The 20,773-nt window shown below is 39.4% G+C and overlaps 1 protein-coding gene across 1 annotated transcript in view; it reads left to right on the forward strand.

Annotated features, from left to right (window-relative positions):
- Window positions 1-20,773, forward strand: part of COBL (cordon-bleu WH2 repeat protein) — a 152,503-nt gene that overhangs the window by 35,168 nt on the left and 96,562 nt on the right. Inside the window, exons 2-5 of the mRNA XM_059815649.1 lie at window positions 8,565-8,771; window positions 17,357-17,567; window positions 18,271-18,499; window positions 20,571-20,615. Of these exons, the coding sequence (XP_059671632.1) occupies window positions 8,565-8,771; window positions 17,357-17,567; window positions 18,271-18,499; window positions 20,571-20,615 (692 nt within the window). The remainder of the gene's footprint in view (window positions 1-8,564; window positions 8,772-17,356; window positions 17,568-18,270; window positions 18,500-20,570; window positions 20,616-20,773) is intronic.

The raw sequence follows: 20,773 nt of genomic DNA on the forward strand, positions 1-20,773 counted from the left end.
TATTTTAACCTTCTGGGTTTTGCAGTTCAGCCACAAGATTTGCCATCTGCAGGGAACTCAGTATGCAGTGGCTGTCTGCATGGTTGTAGCTTCCTGTCTGCTAAAGTGAGCATTCTTAAAACAGCTCCCTGAAGATTTGAGAGCACTGAGAACAGAACGGAGTGCCCTGGCAGCAGGGCTTGGGCATTTTACAGTTTAAGCAGCAGTATTCTGGATGTCTCTCTAAGTATGTTTGGGGTATTAGCATGGACAGTTTTTTGGTTTTTTGCTAACCAGCGCCATTGCGCTTAAGCATCAGTAACAGAAAAAGTGTCATTCTCTTTTCCTATTTAAGCATATCATGCAAAGCAGCCCGATTTAGTCACAGGTGAAGAAACTGGATAACATTTCAGATAAGCATGAGCAACATGATGTTTCCCTTAGTGTTTTCTTCATTATTTTGATTATTATTATGTTTGCTTGGAATGGAATGTGACTAGTATCTAGTACTTGATAAGTGGGGGAAAAAACCAATGTGAGTGTGTGGATAACGGAGGAAAAAGTAAAAAATACTGGAAGGAATAGGATTGCATGGCTGGTCACCGAATGCTTTGCACTAATTCATTGCTGGTTCTGCTGCAGGTCACTTTAACAGCCATTGCTTGGCGATCTTTTGATTTTGGTCAGTGTGAAACTTGCGGGTAGTTTTAGCTCAGATGCTGGTGGTTAAACATTTGCGTCCTAAAGCCTAAATGTGTATTGTCTTTATCAGCATTTTGGTTCATCCGAGTCTTCTCCTATGGCAGATTTCATTGTGAAAAGAGCAAGGTTTCACCATCCCCGCCTAGTGTGCTGTTTTTCTACTTCTGCTTTTCTAGACCAGATTTTTTTGAAGGTGAGGCTTGTTAACCCAACCTCTGGTATGAATTGTTAGTGGGGTTTTGTTTTGATCACATCTCCCACGCTGAAGAGTTAAAACTATTGGTGTATCTCTGACTCAGAGATGTGATAGTACCACAGTTTAGATTGCAGGAATTTAACGTTCCAAAATAGAGTAACTCATCTATGCTTTCTTGCCTTTAACCACAAAAGACTTTGTTTTTTCTTTAGCATGTGTTTCAGCAGATGAGGCAAATAATTACATAACGTTAGCTACTCTCCCATCTCATTCCTCTTTACTGATGTGCAACCTGATGGAGTTGTACATGATGGCACCAGCTCGTAGTGTGGTCTTTGCCACACACTGAATGTGTGGGTGGTATCTCAAAAGTCCTGTGATACAGCTATTAGGTCAGACCTTGCACTGCTTATTCAGGCAGTGTTTTCATTAACTGCAGCGGGCATCTACCCAAATCCTGGGATTTGGCTGCTTTTTAAAAGATTTTTTCCTAGGGCTTGTGTTTTGTTTTGGAAACTGATACAGGTAGATCTGTTAGGCTCCCTAGCATGTCTGTGGTTAATAGGTGTAAAAGCATTTGTAGGCTGCAATGGTATTCCTCGACCAGTTAAAGCCCACCCCACGTACAGCTCTGTCCTTGCTTTCACTCTGAGTGAGGGCTCTCTGAGGTAGCGGTGGGGTGAATTGCATGGTCCATGAACTACAGGAAATCAGGTTAGTGTGCTTATGGCTTCTTCAGGCCCTAAAAATGACTATCATAAAACTGGTATGTGAACTGCTTTGTGCTGGGTCTTGAGGGAAGGCCTCAGTGACTGGAAGGAGGATTAGGCTTTTATTGGAAGATAACACACTCTTAATCAAAAGTGTGGGTGATGTATAAAAAAAGTGTATGAGGGTAACAGCCGTAGGCTAAGAAATCATTTGGCATTCCTGCCAGAAGATGAGCTCTTGATAATTCAGCTACGTAGTGTCAGTGCAGGAGTCTGAGTCCCAGCCAGATGGAAGCCGGTTTTCTCTTGTTTGGCAGCTGTGCAATGCTTCACAAGCAGCGGAGCGGCCAGGTCTCCGCTGTGTATTGGGACACATCTCAGCCTCTCATGAAATGGGTCATATCTGGGAAGATGTCCCTGGTAGCAAATTTTAGAACAATGAGTTTATTCACTTGTGCATTTGAGACTGGGAAAGTGCAACATCATGCTTTTTAATGATTGATTGGTTAAGTTTGTTAAAGGTTTGAAATTAGAGATACAATGTTAAGAACTACTTCCATTGGACCGTATCATCTTACCTTGACTTTTGTTTATTTTTTCTTTAATTTCACCCTTTGGCAAGCATGGTCATGTACTTCCATCCCTGCTTCCTCTTCTACAAATGCTCTCATTCAGTTTGCTTCTGGTCTTTTTTTTTTTCTTTCTTTCTTCTGGCATTAAAACTTTTATTTTTAAAATGTGTAAAGCTGTAGGGTTTCTCATCAGTAGAATCAAATGGAAGATCAAAAATACAATTAAATAACTTTCATTTCTTTGCCAAAAACAAATTATTTTTTCTTGTCTATTTTGGGTGGCTTTATCACGCCCGCAAGGGAATCATTTTCATCATGTCTGTCAGTGTGATCCTGCCTTAGAAATGGAATGATCTTTTAAAAGTAATATGAAATTCAAATAAATGCTTGAAAAGAGAAAAGCATAAAATTACTATATACCATAATAGCCAGGGAATTCAGAGTAAAGACTGTTTAAAAAAAAAAAAAATCTTATTTAAAAAAATAAAGTAACGTTGGGAACCCTAATTGTTCCCTGAGCCATATCAACGTGGGAGTAATCCAGTTTATTAGATCTTAGTGTCTGCTGAAGATTTCAGCTGTTTAGCAAGTGTAATATTTTTGTAGTATTATAAATGTTATGAAATATTGTAAAATAGTATTGGAAACAAGTTATTACAAGAGTAATATATTTTAGACCTGTAATTTACTTACTATGTATGAGACATTTAAAGGCGTAAGTTACCCGTTGCACATTCTTGTAATGAATCAGTAAATTTTGCCTGTGATAGACTAAGTAAACTTGAGAATGTTCTTTGATTATTTTTTTTTTTAATTCCCCCCACTCACCCCCCCAAATAAAGACCAAACCAAAACCTCAGTTGATTAATTTGTTATAGATGGCAAAGTAGAATGAAGCTCTAGTTTACGATGTAAGGCTGCCTGGATGAAATCCTGCCTCTTTCGTAGCTAGGGACATTATCATGCTTTCCTGGTTTCTGTTCTCCACCTCTGTGGGATTTCTTTAACTTTTGTTTTCCATTTTAAAAATTCTTGAGGTAGCTTTATGTTGGTGCTAATCTGTTTGTATGTCCTTTACGTTTGTGTTGTGTTCTACTTTTTCTGAGCTGCTACGTCTAGAAGCTGAAAGGATTTTACTTAAGAAGAGGGACCTTGGCCTACTATTAATTCCGATAGAGAGGGTGTCTTTTTCCCAGCCTGTGATCTCGGTTTTCTTTGCATTGCCCTAAGCAACAAAAAGTGAAAAAGAACTGTTCTCTGAATGATGTCTGCTTCTCAGGCTAGATCCCTAGGCAGGAGCAACTTCTACCATGCCGTCTGTGTCTTTATGGTTTGGAGTATGAGGTGTGCCTCAGGGCTGGGTTTCTAGCTCTGTGCAAGTTGCCAGAGAGAGAGAGAGAGAGAGAGAGAGAGAGAGTGAGTGAAGGTACTCCTCTGCTTTTCTTTCTCGAACAGCAACGTGCATGGATTTCCCCTCAAAAGGCTGTGGGAGTGCAATCACCTGAAAATCACAGAATCATTAAGGTTGGAAAAGACCTGTAAGATCATCAAGTCCAACCTAAAAAAAAAAAAAAAAAAACAAACCACCAAAAAACCACCAAAACCACAACACACCAAAAACCAACCCACCCAACACCACACAGCACCATGCCCATCAAGCCACATCCCACAATGCCACATCCACACGCTCCTTGAATACCTCCAGGGAGGGTGACTCTACCACCTCCCTGGGCAGCCTATTCCAATGTTTCACTACTCTCTCAGTAAAGAACTTTTTCCTAATATCTAGCCTGAACCTCCCCTGGTGCAACTTGAGGCCATTTCCTCGAGAATGTTTACTTCAGTGTCTCCTGTTTTCCACCCAAGGGACACTGCATTTGTGTACTGCGCTCATCACTGAGCATTCTCATGTTGATTTATTCCTCCTAATTATGAGATGGGCGGCACACAAATGTCACAGAGAAACCCTCTGCAACTGTTCCAGCCCTGTGCATGGACAAGATTGCAAATTGACTTGACTGGGTTGGGGTCCTGTGCTAGTTGTTCACTATATCAAAAATGAGTGTTGCCCATAATTCTGCTCTGTTGAGGGTTGGTTGGTTTTTTTGGTTTGTTTTTGTTTGGTGGGGTTTTTTTGTTTAAAATGAATGGTTAGAGAGAGAATTGGCATAGAAAGGAACAGATTCTACAAACTGGTGTAGTATGGAGCTCTTGCCAAACTCCTGCTGACATCCATGGGATGAAGTCTGCCCCATACCCATTAAGTTGCCTTTGCCTTACAGGGCAGAGAGGGTTCCAGATTTTTCTGAGCATGGTGGAAATGTGTAGGATCACTTCATTTTTTTTTTTTTTTGTTTTGTGTTAGACCTTATCTGAAGAAAGACAATCTCTGCATAGCATTGCCATGAGCGTGGAAGTCCCAGGACCACTTCTGTTTGAAATAGAGATCATGTTTTTTCAGCATGGATTGTAAAGTCCAGATTGCATCCTATTGCATGGTAGTTATATATTAATAAAATGTAGGTCCAAAGGGCTTGTGTTACCTTGTCTTGAAGTTCTTAATCTGATGAAACTTTCTTAGTTTCTGTTGCATTTCTTGTATGTGCTTACTACAGAAACACTGGTCTTGTTGGGCAGTTTGCTTGTTGTTTTTCCTTTTGTTTTGGGAAACCTGATGCTGTTGCTGAGAACAGTGCCGGTAGGTTATTTATGTATTCTACCTAATCATTTCATGATTATATGCATTTTTTTCTGCTTACAGTAAAGTGAGATGAACGATTTCAAGCCTTGGTAAAAGGTACTGTACATTTGTGTATTAGAATCAGCTGCTTGTTTTTACTCTGTCTCCTTATCAAGGACTGGATTGAAGCATTCATGTAACTGTGAGTGAGGCGTAGGTTTGAAGTGTTCCTGCTTGTAACTTCATCCACAGACTAATAGCAGGCAGGGGGGCTTAACAAGTATCTCAGTACTGAGCACATTGAAAGATGTTTGTGGAAAAAAAAATGGCTGTTGAGCTAAATTTAGTTGGAATTTAGCTCACACTGAAGAATGATATGCAACTTTTTTATAGTATGATGTTGTGGTTATAGCACGGAAAGTACCCATGCTTGAAACAGACTTTTAAATCACACGCTTTCTCTGTGCATTATTTTAGTGGGGGAACAAAAAGGCTTTTATTATGAAGTGCTTTTGTATTGTCCTTTATAACCATCATAGCTCTGATGGAGAAAGCTGAATTCTTTTTCTGACTCACATTCGGTAGTATTAACAGGCTTCTCGGCACCTTCTGACTGCAGTTGCTGGAGCCCATCAGGAAGCAGCTGCACATGCAGACCCAAGGTAGAGCTAGAGATGTGGATTTCAATCTGCGGTTCGCGAAGCTACTTTCTATTACTGACATGTTTCAGAAAGTTGGCTAGCAAATGCAAATCTGCCATGTATCGCTCTACAAATGTGAACTTTAAAGGGATCTGCTTCCACTGAAGTAGTTTGAAATCTGTCATTTGGAAAATGTTGAAAACCAGGCATTTAAAGCAGTCGCAGTGTTTCAAGAGAATGTGTAGTCGCTATTGTGGAAAAGTTCATATGAGGTCACCTGAACTGTTGCTAGGTGAGAGGCTGTAGTGGGAATGTTTTCCCTTTTCCTTTCTCTGATATTTCTGAAGGAAACAGACCTGCACTGTCCTTTCTGCACAAAAGAAAAGGAGGATTGTAGTGTCTAAAAGGCCCTGATCGTATAATGACAAAAAGAATGCACATTGTTACGTATTTTATGGAGGTAGAGTGAACATCGCTGGTCGATGTATAGCTGATGCTTTTGATGGTGTGATGCCTGATTTCCTGACACACACCCCCGCCCCTGGCCCCGAGGACTATTGTACAAGGTCTGTAACTGCAGAATTGGCTGTAAAGAGCGCTTAAAAAGTGGCCAAATAAAAATTGCACTCCCGTTTCAGAGCTATAAATTGGTATTAAGGTGCCTGACCTTGTTTGTTACTTCAGAAAACCAGATGCAGCTTTATGTTATTGCTAGGGAACATGCACGTGTGTAGCATGCTCACAATTTACTTCCACCTCCTTCATCAGCTTCAAAACTCAGTCGTTCCTCACTTCTCCCCTGAAGTTTCAAGTCTCTTCAGTTTCAGCTGTTTTCAGTTTCATGTTTGTTTTATTACCATTGCTTTATTTCCTCTATCTCTGTTCACTGAGAGATCTGGAATTTACAAGTCCAAGTAAATCATGATTAAAAAAACATAGTTCTGCCAGGCTCAGGACACTTGCCTGCTTCTTTTTTTCCCACCCCCTTTGGTACTTTGTATTGGAAATTGCCCCCCACATTATAGGACAAACTTTAAAAATGAGAAAGAAAAGCTTGTTTTAAGAAACAGGTTGATGTGAATCTTTGTAGCTACTTACATTGATGCAGTTGATGTTATGGGCGGCAAAAATTACATCATCTGTAAATTGATCTGAAGTCCTTAAATGTTGTACCGCATGATTGTATAGCTACATTGGCATGATAAAACTCCCGTGTCTTTCACCACCTGCTTACAAATAACAACTGTAGCCAAACGTAAAGGGATCTGAGCAGAAGATGAATCCAAATTTCTTTTTTTTTCTTTTATAGACAGGTAAATAAATAAAGAGTTTGGCTCACGGACATATAGAAAGTCAAAATAGTTTGACAAACAATAAAGCCTTGAACTTTTTGTCATCACCTCCATGGGGAGGCGCGTAGGAGCTGCAGTTTAGTGACTGATGACTGCCTGACTAATTGGGTGTATATAGAATAAAACGTGAATGTTCAGAGAAAATTTCCCATGGAAGAGAAATTTCTGTATGCTAGTAAATATGGCGGTAGCTCTCCCTGCATATTTGTAGAGAATTCTATTTGTTATGCACACAGGAAATGAAGTATCTGCATCACTGCTAATTTTACAGTGTCCTGCTGAGGTCTCACTAAAATGTGCATTTTCAGGGCAGTGTAGTGATTTTTTGCAAGTTGAGACATGTCATAAAAATTGTTGGTCAAATGCAAATACTGATTAAAAAGTGTAGAGGATTTGGATCGTTTATGAACTCTTTTTTTTTTTTGTGATATGATGTAGCTCTTACTTTTTTCTCTGCTTACATTGGTCATCCAAACTGTATGTTTAGTCTTTTTATCTGTGAGAATACATGTTGTCTCTCACCAAAGAAGAGTTTGGTTTGGTATTAATCCTGTTCAGTTTTTAGATTTTTTTTTTTTTCCTCCCTTAAACACAGTTTTGCCCTTGGCTGATTCAACCACTAAGCTTTGCAGGCTTTTAAGGGTTTGAGTGCTTTTTCTGTACTCTTCTGAACCTCTGTGTTGTTCGCAGGGTGAAAATGATGTGCAGAGTTAGAATCTCTTCTCTTCCTGCACCCTGAAACCAGGCAGACTAAAAAAATGCAGGCAGGAAGCCTGGGTAATAATTTCTCAGTAAATATTTTACTGCTTTTTCCATCTGTTACACTAAAATCAGACTTAAACTAGGCATAAATCTAGACAGAAGAGGTCACTGCGATATTAATCATCAGAATTAATCCTCTTAGACATGTGCTTGGTATGAGGCCAGCTATTCAGAAGTTTAACAGCGCACGTATGTTGCTTATCTGTCTGGCAGCTTGCCAAGGAAGTAAACTTTGAGTTTGTGGTGGTTTTATATCTCTGTAGAGTACCCTGCTTGTTTGGTACAAGTTGATGCAGCTTTTCTTGTTGCGTATGATACATAGCCTGCTACTGGAGAATGAGTTCTCTTTAGGGTGCTTTCAAAGAGCTGTAGTCTCTTAGTGTTGCATGGTAAGAAGTGGTATCATTCGTGGTTGACCTTTTCATGGTGCTTCCCTATGAAGTATGATGAGCCAAATTTAATACTACTTGCTTAGAGCAGAGGAAGAGACAATATTTCAAGTAGAGTAATACTGTGGAACCCAAATATAGCAGAATGAAACTTCACCCTGCCTCCGTTCCTGCCATTCTGACCTGGAGGAAACATTCATTTACGTAAATACAACTCTTTCTTGAGTCAGGTCTGGACTGGACCCAGTATTTCTGTTTCTCTCTTCATAGGAGCATGCTTCATATTTGACAGAATAATGATTATTTCATATCCTAATTATGGAACTGATTCATCCCGTGAGGCATGGAAAGCAAACAGTAGGAGTGAGTGCATCATTAAAAAATTAGCGTATTTTTAGAGAGGAGGTAAAAATAAAATGCAACTCCATTGAAAAGTTTCATGATAAAGAAAAATGGCTTGCATTAGAGGAACTTTTTAAAACAATCTGAGATTATGGCTGAAAGAACATATTTTCTTATTAACATGTTTATACTTCGCTCACGAGAAATTATTAATTTTCTTCTTGCCTGTATTTCATAAGGAGAAGAATGAAAGCTCGCGCTCCTCCTCCACCAAATCAAGCTTCTGCAGCAAGTAGAATTCACAGTGAGCACAAGTCACCTGCAGAGACAGCTGTAATTTCTGATCAGAACCTTGTGAGCATGAAGGAGAACATGATAAATAGATCGGTGGACTTCACAGTCATTTTACCCAGCGGGGTGGAGCAGAAGAGCACAGTACAAGGAAGGTAAGGCTTTGATTAGCTCCCACTTTCTGGAGCCCTCTGTCCCCAGTGGGATACTCGCTGATATTAATGTCTCCCTTTCTGGGTTGATGGGGTTTCTCTGTCATGCTTTGCTGCGTTTTAGGCAGCTGTCGTACCAGAGAGTCCCGAGAGCCATGTATAAAGGACCCTCTCTGCTGGGGCACGAAGGATTTAGCAGCTATTGTGTCACTGTTTTCCCTATGGATCACCATCAGCACGTGTATGGATCTGTCTCTTCCATGTAGTGCCACTGGGCTAGTCTTAGGTTGTATCACATCTCATAATACAGGGCGGTTTTGGTGCAGTGGAAGTAGGTGCTGCTGGCAAACAGCAATCCTGACAGTAGGCCTGTCTGGAGTCATGCCAAGAAGCAAGCTCAGAAGATGAATGATTCATCACGTTCCGTGATCCTGCCTTCACAAATACATTGCGATTGTGTAGACAACAAAGCATCTGCTGGTATTTAGGAAGTCTTTTCTATATAAAAGTGTATTGTTTTTTTCCATGGGAAGAGAGAGAGGTTCTCCTTTTCACTGGGTACGATCAAGAGCAAATTGTATTGGAAAGGCAGTTTTGAGATAATTTTCTTTACCATGAGAGCTCTTCCTTCTCTGTGAGAACTGTTTTGAAAGAGGGAAACTTACTACTTTAAGAAATCATTTGGAAGAGTTTTAAAAATATATTCAATGCTATGATGAAACTGTAGCAAACAGTGGTGTGGTCAGCAGTGGTCAAGAAACTGTAGAAAATGGTAATACTAGATTAGGAGGATGTGTAGATGCCTCTTGATAAATCAGGGCCTGTGCATATTTTACATCTGGGGTTTGCAGTAGTTAGTCTGCATTCCTGTAAAACTACTATTCTTGGTCTGATGTATTAGTCAAAATAGACTGTTTGTCTATTAATGTATTTTGATGGCTGAGGAGGATGTGTACAGCAGCATGTAGTGTCTGGTACTTTATTCTTCCCCCTACTTATCTTGTAGAAATTACCATTTGCTTAGCCACTCTCAGGAGACTAGTGCAACTTGGGTGGGTCAGCCCCAGAGTCAGAATGATGTCAGAGGGTTTAAAGGAAAGCAGTGCTTATCAAAGCTCTCAAATTACACATTTAGTGATCAGGTTTTTATGGGGAGGTTTGGACTTCATGAGAAAAAGAAGAGAACAGGCCTGGAATGTAGAACAGGACGTGAAACTCACTGGCCATTAGGTCCCAAAGAAGGGTGGTATTTGGTTGGCTCCCCACCTGGGAGCTAACAACAGGCTAATCTTCATGTAGCATTTTGTAGAGAGATATATAATTGCCATATGGTTAGAAAAGGTTTTAATTTCCCTCAAAAAAAACCCCCAAAACAAATGCTAAAACAAATGTTCCTAAGAGCAGTACAAGAGTAGTGGTTTAATGTGACCTTCTGAAGAACATACAAGCTACAGGAGCAGAGAACAAATGGAAAAACCCTGTACAATAAACATTCTGTCTCTTGCACAGGTGTTTATTATCACTACCATTGCTATCACATACACTGAGACTGAGTATTTTAATTATTAGAGTCTTTAGTTTGTGGACTAAAACCTGAAAGAAATGTCAAAAATTAAACCTTAGACTTTTCTGTGGGGTTATTTATATTGTCTATGTTAAGCGCTCTAAGCAACCAAAATGTTCTCTTTGTTGTTCTGTGAAGGTGCCCACTTCTCTCCATTGTCTCCATGACAGGTCTAGGCCTCTGATTTAGGCAGCAGTTAAATTCCTGCTTGTGCTAATCTGCTAATCTAAGTATCGCCAGCGCCTAACCTAGACGGTAGGTGTTCTCCCTCAGCACTGTCTTGAGCACTTGGAGTGGAGAGTTAGTGACAGATGTCAGGCACTGATAGCCAGCTGTGGGAAGTGGAAGATTATGGAAACTGAGGAGGGGAGTAAATCATCCTACTAAATTAACAAATAAGAAAAGGATACCCTATAATGAGCCCTGTATTACAGTGGCATCAGTCTATGAACAGACCTTGTGTGTGCTGCTGTTCTTTCTAATCACTGGAAGCTGAAATTTTCTGTACATTTACACTGGTTACATTTTTAGGGATTTGGAATAAAAAAAAAAAATGTCAAGAGCATCTGAAATTTTTAGGGGATGGACTGTCTTAAGTCTCCAGTTTGGGGTGAAAGCTCAGGCTTTTTTATCTTCTTGCATTGTTTTGACATTGCGAACTGGACAGCGACAAAATACAATGATACTCAGAGGTAAACGTTTAATGATGAAGATACTGGATTAAAAAAAACGTGCGTTTAGTTTGAAGCAAGTATGGGAGCCAGTGCAGGTAATAAATTCTTTTCCCTGTTCACTCTTTTTATCTATGGTGATATCATGGAAGGGCATTTTAGACAAATTCTGCTGTTGTTTATACTGCTGTAAATCTTCAGTATTTTCATTGCCATCATTAAAACTGCATTCTGCAAAATCTGGTTTTGGATGCCCTGGGGATGTAGCTTTTCTGTTGCAGAAAAATTTGCAAAACCTTGCTCTGGGTGGCATCATAATGAAAAATGATTCTGTAATTTCAGGAAAGCAGTTCACAGAGCAATGAAGTACACTTAGAGGATGTTTGAAAACATAACTACTGTAGTTAATTAGCATCACTTAAGGTTATTATAAATGAACCAAGTTATAAGTCAAAATTATCTCTTTCAGTTTGTTCATTGTACGTAAGCAAAGCAGTATGTTGTTAATTTTACTTTATTCTCTGTATAGAAAGTTCCTATAAATATCAGCAAGAGGGCAGAAAATTCTCATTAAATTTTCTTGGAAGACAGTTCAAGAAAAAAAGAAAGTGTGTGCTAGTTAAAGATATTTTATTGGAATCTAGAGTTTTCAAGTAGGTTTATTTATAAAAGTTAACTCAAGCTGACAGTCTCTCTCTAAGCGTTTGTTGCCATCTTGTAACATACAATTTATTCCAGATTTTGGAAATATGTAGTGCAGATTTTAGGACAAAGTTGAGTCCTTAAGGAGTGTGTGCAGCGATAGAATGGTATTTAAAAAACATTTTTCTTTTTTGAAATAATTGGTCTCTGTGAACTCTACTGTAAAACATTTTAAAAGAATTAATGAAAAACAGTTAGCCTTCTCCGCCCTGAAAAGGATTATAAAATACCCCCACAAATAAAATATATTTGTACTGTTGTATGAGAACTACATGATGTTGTGAGAGGATAGAGCGAGCGTTGGCCACTTACACAGTTTATGCATATAGATCTGTAGCACATCCACACATACTGTTAGCAGGTCTGACAGAGGTGATGACTAGACATTTAGAAAGATGATAAGTGGAAAAGCTCACAAGAGTTACCAGAAACCTTTTCTGTTTGTGATTCTCACAGGTAATACTTTCAATGGGTAACCTATAAATAAAGGGAGATCATGTGTCTGTCCCCATTGACACTGAGTGACACCGAGGAGGACTTCCTGATTAACACAGATACAGACCTTTAGTGTCAGCAGCTTGAGAAGTCGGTAGTATTTGAAATACATTGCAGAAAAATGGGCAAGTTTGAAGCTAAATGATATTTGGTTTGGAGTTGTCAACACATGGATGACTGACAGTAGACTGGACAGTTCTTGCTTCTGCTGTTATCTTACGTGTTACGTGTATGTGTGATGCACAGAGAGCAGGGTACTAGAATAAATAATAAACTAGCTGAAGCTGTAGTGTCATTCTGTGAATACTGGAGGACAGAGCTCAGTGCAGAGTATGCATTATATGGAGCATAAAGCTAATGTCATCACAGAAAGAATATTCGCACACAATTCTCAGTGAAAGAGACTTAAGTGATTTTAATTGTGGGCTTAGATCTCAACATACAGAATGGTGTCTCAAGGTGTGAAAGGTGTGAAGGTGTGAAATCAGCCCAGGTTGGTAAAACATGAAAGAGGAGTTGTAAGAAGCAGATGAACAGGGCACAAAGAGCAAAAGGGTTAAAAATGAGCTTAACTGGATAGGGGTCAGGTCAAAACTACAGTAGTTCAGTGCAGGCTTAAAAAAAAGTCTTACTAGAATAATTTACAGAATAATTTATGTTGGAAGGGGCCACTGGAACTCACCTGCTCTAACTCCCTGCTCAGTGCAGGTCTCACAAGAGCAGGTTGCTCAGGGCTGTCTCCAGGCAAGTTTGAATACCTCCAGGGAGGAGGGTTCCAAACCTCTCTGTGCCCCTGCTCCAGGGCTTGACCATCCTCATGGCGGAAAAATACTTCCTTGTACCTAAATGGAGTTTCCTGTGTTGGTACTTGGCTCTTGCCTCTTGTCCTCTTGCTGTTCACCACCAAAAAGAGTCCGGTTCTGTAACCCTAATGGTTGGTACTTAAAGACAGCAACAAGATCTCCCTTGGCCCTTCTCATCTTAAGGCTCAGAAAACCCAGCTGTCTGCCTGTTCTTGTGTGTCATCTTGATGTTCCTTCTGTGGACTTGCTCAATTGTGGAAAATAAGAGCCAAAAATGCATGAACAAAAATAAGAAAAGAAATAGAAAGCATTTATGAATATCTGTTTATCATGCTTCCTGGACTACTTTTGATGCAGCTTTCTGTTAGTGTATACATTTCTGGTTGAGTAGGAAAACTTCTGATCTTTTCATGAAGTACCTGCTGTGCTTTGGAGCATGAGAAAATAATGACTATTGCTGTTTTCTGCTTTTAAATGCAGATAGTGAAAGGTCACCCCCTTTACACTACCATTTTTCTTTTCCAATCAATTGTCACTTTAGATTCCTAATGTGTGTTTGGCATTGACCTAAATAAAGAAGATTCTTTTTTCCAGTTTGAGATTTTTTTAATGGGCATTTGCAGCATGAAAGTAGAAGATAATAGGAAAGTCAATGTCATTTGATAGAGTACAACTTTATCCTAAACATCTATTTCCTAGATGTACAAGGCTGTATTTTAAAATAGGTTTCTCTGTGTGATTCAAGGAGATTAGGCCAAGACACATCCAAAACAAGTCAGTTGTTTGCTGCCTCTTAAACTATAGACGTCTTTGCTGCATTTTACTGGTGAACAAGTAAAAGTTGACACAAGTGGTCTGATGTGCTCAAACTTGATCAGGACTTCAGCCTGATAAATATTGCTGACAAAGTAGTTACTCTTTACTCTCCAGAATTGGTGTTAAATGTCAAACAGCTTAGTAATAGAATATCAGGACAGAGCCAAAGTACTGTTCTTTGCTAGGAATACTTGTCTGAATCTTAAATTTGGTTCATCCTCCAGTTTTATTTCTGTACTCTAGTATTTGCTTATTAGTCATTAATGTTTGGTGTCTGTCACATAGTGTTTGGTCTCTCCACCCAAAATTTCAGCAACATCTTATTAAAATAAGAAAGTAATGTGTTTCTTAGCCGAGTAGTTAGAAAGGCAGGAGACATTTAACTTCTTCATTTCAGCTTTAGATTTAATCCTTTATGATTAGACCTGCCTGAATTTCAAAATAGAGTATGCTCTCTATCAGGTCACAAAAGCAGGTTAAAATAAAGTGCAGATATGTCTGGAATGAGATAGAAGCAAAAGAAGGACTGACTCTTTGCATCTTCCAAGAGCCATATTCAGGCCAAGGTTAGAAAGAAAAGTTGGTCTAGATTAGTAGATGGCTTAGTACTATTCTTTTGCTGTGTTTAGTGTTTCTCTTCTGTGTGTGGTATATATATGGAGTTATTATAACACTCCCATTTAAAATCAAGCTGAACTGTGTTACAGTTCAGAAGGAAAATTTTTCAAGTTGGTGAAATTGAAAAATTGAAATCTGATACAAGAATAACTTTGTTGCAAGGACTTCCCAGCTCTTATACTTCTCTGGAAACACAGGAATTTTGATTTTTGTTTGTAGAATTCCTCTCTTGTCTTTTTTTTTTTATCCTTTCAATGTTTTTTTGAAATTATTTTCCCAAATTTACATTTTGGGAAGAGCATACTATTCACTTTGAACTTGTTTCAAAAGCTTCAGAGATATTGCTTAATTTGTACTCCTAAATGGTACAGATGAAGCCTGGGGATGCTTTTCATGGAACAGTTGTGTATTCTGAGTAGCATGGCTCAGTATGGGATGTCGCAGACCTCCTTAAGTGTTATATTTAACACACACCTGCTCTGTAATCAACAATAAGATGAAACCTCAAATTTGGTTGGATTTTTAACTTGTTCGTTGTCCGGACAGATTTGTTCAACGTGCATGATTGTCTGCAGCCTGTTTTCTCAGATGTCTGGTGTAGATTCTAATCTTGTTGCAATCGTGGTATTGCTGCTGAACATACTTCATAATTTCAGTGGAAGGTGCACCGAATCGTAAAACGTTCTTTTGCCGAACTATTTTTAAAAAAAAATATCCTTTTTCAAGTGCTGTTCTCTTTTTTTAAGAAGTGTTTTTAATGAGATAGTTTACATGAGGTAAGATAACTGTCCAAATTTGAATGAATTATCAGAATATTATGCACTACAGAAATATATTAGCATTCCACTTTAAATAGAAAGAACGTAGAACGCCATGTATTGTGGTTCTGCCAGGTTATTTGCTTTTCTCTGAAACAGTGGTAATAAAGCTGAGGGGAAAAAAACACATGCAAATTTCAGTTTAGAAGAAGTAAGTCTGTAAACAGACAAGCTGAGGTCTGTATCAGGTGGACTGACACTTTTTTAAATGCTTACTGCCGTACAGCATAATGAATATTCATGTAAACATCAGTATAGGTGGGGTTCTCCTAGAGCTTGGACTTAGTAGGTATAAATGTTTCTGTTGGTTTGTGGTAAATTAAACATGCTTGTGAAATACAGATGTTTGCAACTTGTGGACAGTGCCAGAGTAAGTCAACATGAAGTCACGTGATACAATTCCGATTTAGATACTACACTTTTCTATTTAGATGCTCTCTATGTTAGCAGTTACCACAGTGCTCTATTTTTCTGAAGCCTCCTATGCATATTAATGACATCTGTTTTCCTTGTTTGATCTTCAGTCATCATCTTCTCACTGTTCTTCTCTTTTCAATGCAATCACCTATTTCAAATTTTCCATGCTTGCCAGTTTTTCAGCTCACACTGCATAACTCAGCTAAACTTGAAATAGGTTACTCTAAAGAAGGTCCTTTCTCATCTCTTGGGTGGGAAGAGCTGTCACTTACATATGTTTCAGTCTTTCACCTGTTAGTAAGGGATTGTTCTTATTTTCCATTCTTGTTGCCTTTGCCATTAGCTCTCCAGGGTTCTTCACCAACTTCTTGAGCAGTTGTTGGCCAACAATGTATACATAGAAAGAAGACGGTCAGCTCCCCACAGAGTTGTTTCCCAGATGCCAACAGCTTACAGCTGAAGGGCGGTTCTTGAGCTACAGATGTAGCAGTTACAGAAGTGGTAGCTAATAACCTGTGAAGGATTTTATTTTCATTTAATTTGCTTGCATTTTGAATCTGTGCGCAGTTTTTCCAATTTATATGTTAAAAGAGATGCCAATTCCTTTGGCAAATACGCTGTCTGTACACTTACTTTCACTTCTGCTAGAAAAAAAATATCCCATGTATGTGATAAGGCTTCAGGTACGACTGGTAATTTTTTTTCAACTTACGTTGTTTTGTTGATGACAGATACTGCTTTATGTAACGAAAACTTTTCAGAAACGTAACCAGTTTTAATAAACCTGTTTTCTCTGATTCTGGATGGAATTTTAGGGAGGAAGGTTGAAAAAAAAGAACCCTTCAGTACCTTGGTAGAAGAGAATTTCTGGGGTGTGGAGGAACATAGTTCGTATCTGCTGTGTCAAGCAGTATCAAGCTCCAGTGAATATTGTTATTGATACAAAACAGAGTGCCTCCGTGCAGAGGCATGAAATAAGAGGGGCAGTGACTGACTCTTTTAACCTTGTGGTTTAAGAACCACATCTGCAATAAGAGTTCTTGATAATGCAAATACTTGAAACCAGATGTTTTTATACAGGGTTAACATCCTCACCAAAATAAATACGGAAGTGATCTCTTGTACTGGGAAATATTGCTGGTGTCAAATGGGTTGGGGGAGAGATGGAGGAAAACTCAAAGTTGTAAGCTGGAAAAAAAAAAATCCTGTCTACCTTTTGTTCCAGACTTAAATGCTCCATTTTGAGTTGTGTTATGTGATGGTTCAAATTTAGGTAGAGTTTACCGTACCATGAGTGCATCATTTATTTATATCCTGTCTTCATGTTAAAGAACAGGGTTTCAGTTGGAGAATTTAATATATGGATTTAGCAGATAAGATGCACTTTGGACCACTCTTGGCTTATGTTTGTTAGTGCTATTTTGTGCACCGTTATCTGCCTCATAGTGAACAGTTAATTGTCAGCTCATAAACACACACTGAAGTGTGAATGTATTTAGTTCCTAATGTTTTATCTGATCTACTTAGCATTTCAAAGCATTAGCACTGTTCCTTCCCAAAGATGGTTAACTAGTGATACATCCACCGCTTGTATTGTCTTGGTTTTCTCCCATATTAAAGCTGAGGTACATCTTTTAGCAACTGTTTTTTCTCATGCTAACGGTGAATGTCTTCTTCCCTGCAGTAAAGCTGTGATGGATCTATTGGTTGATTTATGCAGCCAGTATCGCTTAAATCCATCCCAACATAGTCTTGAACTGAAGTCTTCGGGAACTCAGCAACCTCTGAGTTATAAGCCAAACACTTTGATAGGAGCACTGGACATACATATGGTACTTCTGAAAGAGAAGATTCCTGAAGAGAAGACAAAGCAACCTCTGCCAAGGGTCCCTGAGGTTGGTACTCTGCAGGGCTAAAATGGTGCCGTGAAACATCATTTCATTCCTATGATTTCGAGCAGTTCTTGCAATCTTTGCATCTTCAAAACAGATGGGAGAGGCTTGAGATTGACTGTAACCTGCTTTTCTAGCTTAACTGATTTGCACTTAGACTAGCAGGTGCCAGTCTGGACTCCAGCATTTAGACAAAATGTTACGTTGCATGTGGTTGGATAGATGGAAATCTGTTCTTAAAAAGACCCTTGACTGAAGACCGGGGTGATTGAAATTTGCAGTAGTGGCTGAAATGAGGGTTGTGGGATTGTGTGGAGGTAGGTAGGGTTTTGGTGGTATTTTGTTTGCCATCTTTACTGAAGATATGAGAGAAGACTGGTCGTTAATAAATGTATTTCACAATATTGTGAAGTTTCAGAAGTAGCCATTTTCCAAATATGTTTCACAGTGGTACTTGTAAATATTCACAAGTTACAGCTGCCTCTGATTCTTTTCCTTATTCACCTGTTCTTGTGAATGTCTCCTTAGTGACAGGGGAGTTCTGAGATACTTTTTTTTTAAATAGTATTTTTTGCAATAGTATGCATCTGGGGTAAGTTTACCTAGGAGGAATCAAGACAATATGGAAGACTCCGGTGCCTTTCTCATTGTAAGACAGCCTAGCCATCACGGGGGGAGGGCTGAGAGTTTGTGTTTGTTTCTGCAGAAGTCTGTGAGACTGGTAGTGAACTACCTGAAGACACAGAAGGCTGTGGTTCGAGTTAGTCCGGAGGTGCCTCTCCACAACATCATCCCAGCGATTTGTGAGAAGTGTGAAGTCAGTCAAGAGCACATTGTTCTTCTGCGAGATGGCATCACTGGGGAGGAGCTGGAGCTAACCAAGTCCTTGGAGGAGCTGGGGATAAAGGAGCTGTACGCATGGGACAGAAAAAGAGGTGAGCTGAGATTGAAAGCGGTCGCTGCAGGGTTAGATGATGTGCCAACAATATTATGGGCAACTTAAAAGCATTTGTGCTCTTGTTCTTTTGGGGTCCGGCTGAAACAGCAGTGACATCTCAGTCTGGAGAGCAGCACGTGTTTGTTCAGTGAGCCGTGCCCAGAGCGGCAGCCAGGACAGCAGCATGCGCAGCCGTCCCTGGCTGCTCTCAGCCCCGTGCCAGGCTGTGCTGGCCCCTGGCAGGGTGCAGGTTGGCCTGGGGGAGGTCAAAAGGGGGAGCTTTGTTACCTCCTGGAGCTCCTGTCAGTACAGGTGTACGTAACACGGGGCCTCATCCAGGCAGAGCCTGTCACCTACCTGTGCTGTGGGTTGGAGAGAAAGAAAGAAGAGACATGCCATAGTCATGGCAGCTGTGAAAGCTGAGAGGCAGAGGCGACAGACATGGGCTTATGAGGAACAGACTGTGAATAGGTTCAGAGAAGGTTCCTCCAAAGAGAGAAGTTATTGACGGTCTAGTGAAGAGGGGCTAAGAGGTATTCGTATTTAAAATTTTGTTCTCCAGTTTATTCACCCTCACTTTCTGTTCTTGTAGACGATATTGTAGTGGCAGCTTCTTGGGCTTGAGTTTTATCAGCCTGATTGTGTATTCAAATAGCATAATTATGCAATGTGCTTTAAAATATACATGCTTTAAAAATACACATTGACAAGCGCTACTTCCTTTGAGGTCAGAAAGTGATATTCATTAAAATTGTCTCCTGCAGTTTGTCTCAGTCAGTATTACTTCCAGCACAGCAAATGTCCTTATTTATTGTTTAGGTAACATCAGTCTTATAGGTGCTGAGCAGCAAGCTTATTTTTTATTTATACATTTATTTATTTATGTTGATGTTCTGTCTCTTCTTTCAAACTCCTTTGGTAAGTGACAGTTCTACCTCTGTGTGAGTTAAATTTCAGTGAGTTTAGACTTTTAAGTAAACTAAATGTCTCCTTTTGCTTTGAATTGTTAGGATGCTCAAAAAAGTGGCCGACGACATGTCATAACTCAATGGCGTGTTGGTTTGGTTTTTTTAAGATATGTTTACTGTAATTGAACTAACCATTTTGGAGTAGCATATTGAACATGCAGAGCACTCAGCGGGATTCATTCAGCATACATCAGGGGCACCTTAATGAGTAATTAGCCTAAGCCTTCCTTAAACTCTTTTCCTTTAAAATGAAAGTGATGGTGTATATACTGGTGCAATATCGATCCCCAAATCTGGTTGTAGCCTTTACAGTCAAAACCAAGACTTTACTTCAGGGCTGGGATTATAGTAGCAAATGATATAACACTTCATAGTGTGCTGCTCTCTGCATCAGAATTTTTTTCATATTTTATTCTCTTTTAACCTTTCAATATACCTTTCATTATGATAAAATCCCTCTGATCCTGAGCATATTTCATCCTGTTCTGCCTTCCTCTTGCTCTGCACCATGGTGTCTGATCAGAAAAGTGGTAAAAAATACAATTTACAAAAGGTTTCCTTTGTTCCAGCAAATTCCTTCCTCCCATGTTCTCATCTGTAATCTCCAAAAAGAATAATCCCGTTGGTTTCAGTAGCAGTTGGTCTATGAATTGTGCATTGAGTAGATGTTTAGTCCTTCTAGTTATAAGAACAGACAGATTTTTAAAACACGTTCCTACTAACAAGTAAGGCACAGAGGTGCTGAAAGCATAGGATGTGCTTGTAAGAGCAGATTCTAGAAAAACTTTGTGCTCATGCTCTCCTTCCCTGCAACAGAAATACCAAGTGCTGAAGGATTATTAAAAGAGAAGCTCTGCTGCCACCTGCTTACATAATTCAATTTAGCAGTTGAAGCAGCTTCAGGAGCGACTTGGGAATGAATACAAACGCAGCTAAACTGCCTCTGTTAGCAGCTCTGCACGTCTGTTGTTGGTCAACATTTTTTTCTGTAATGCTTAGGAAAACAAATACTAGGAGTAATTAATGAATATTGTGGCTTATGAGGCAATATGAGAACTTTAATATGTCTTCTCTTGTCCTTTCATTGCCTGCCTTTTCCAGTTCCTCCATCAAAAACTCAGTCTGAACCTTCTCTGAACTATAGAGGTACTGTACAATGCTGCTGAGGGAAAACCGTCTTTCCCTTCACACTGTGTTTAATGTGGGTTTGGTAGATGGATCTTTAAGAATGTCACATTAAATGCTGTAGAGAAACTAGCTATTTCCAATCTGTGCTGTCTTTTGCAAGGTGTTGTTTACATGTC

The sequence above is a fragment of the Gavia stellata genome, chromosome 3 (assembly GCF_030936135.1).
Source record: "Gavia stellata isolate bGavSte3 chromosome 3, bGavSte3.hap2, whole genome shotgun sequence".
Classification (NCBI taxonomy): domain Eukaryota; kingdom Metazoa; phylum Chordata; class Aves; order Gaviiformes; family Gaviidae; genus Gavia; species Gavia stellata.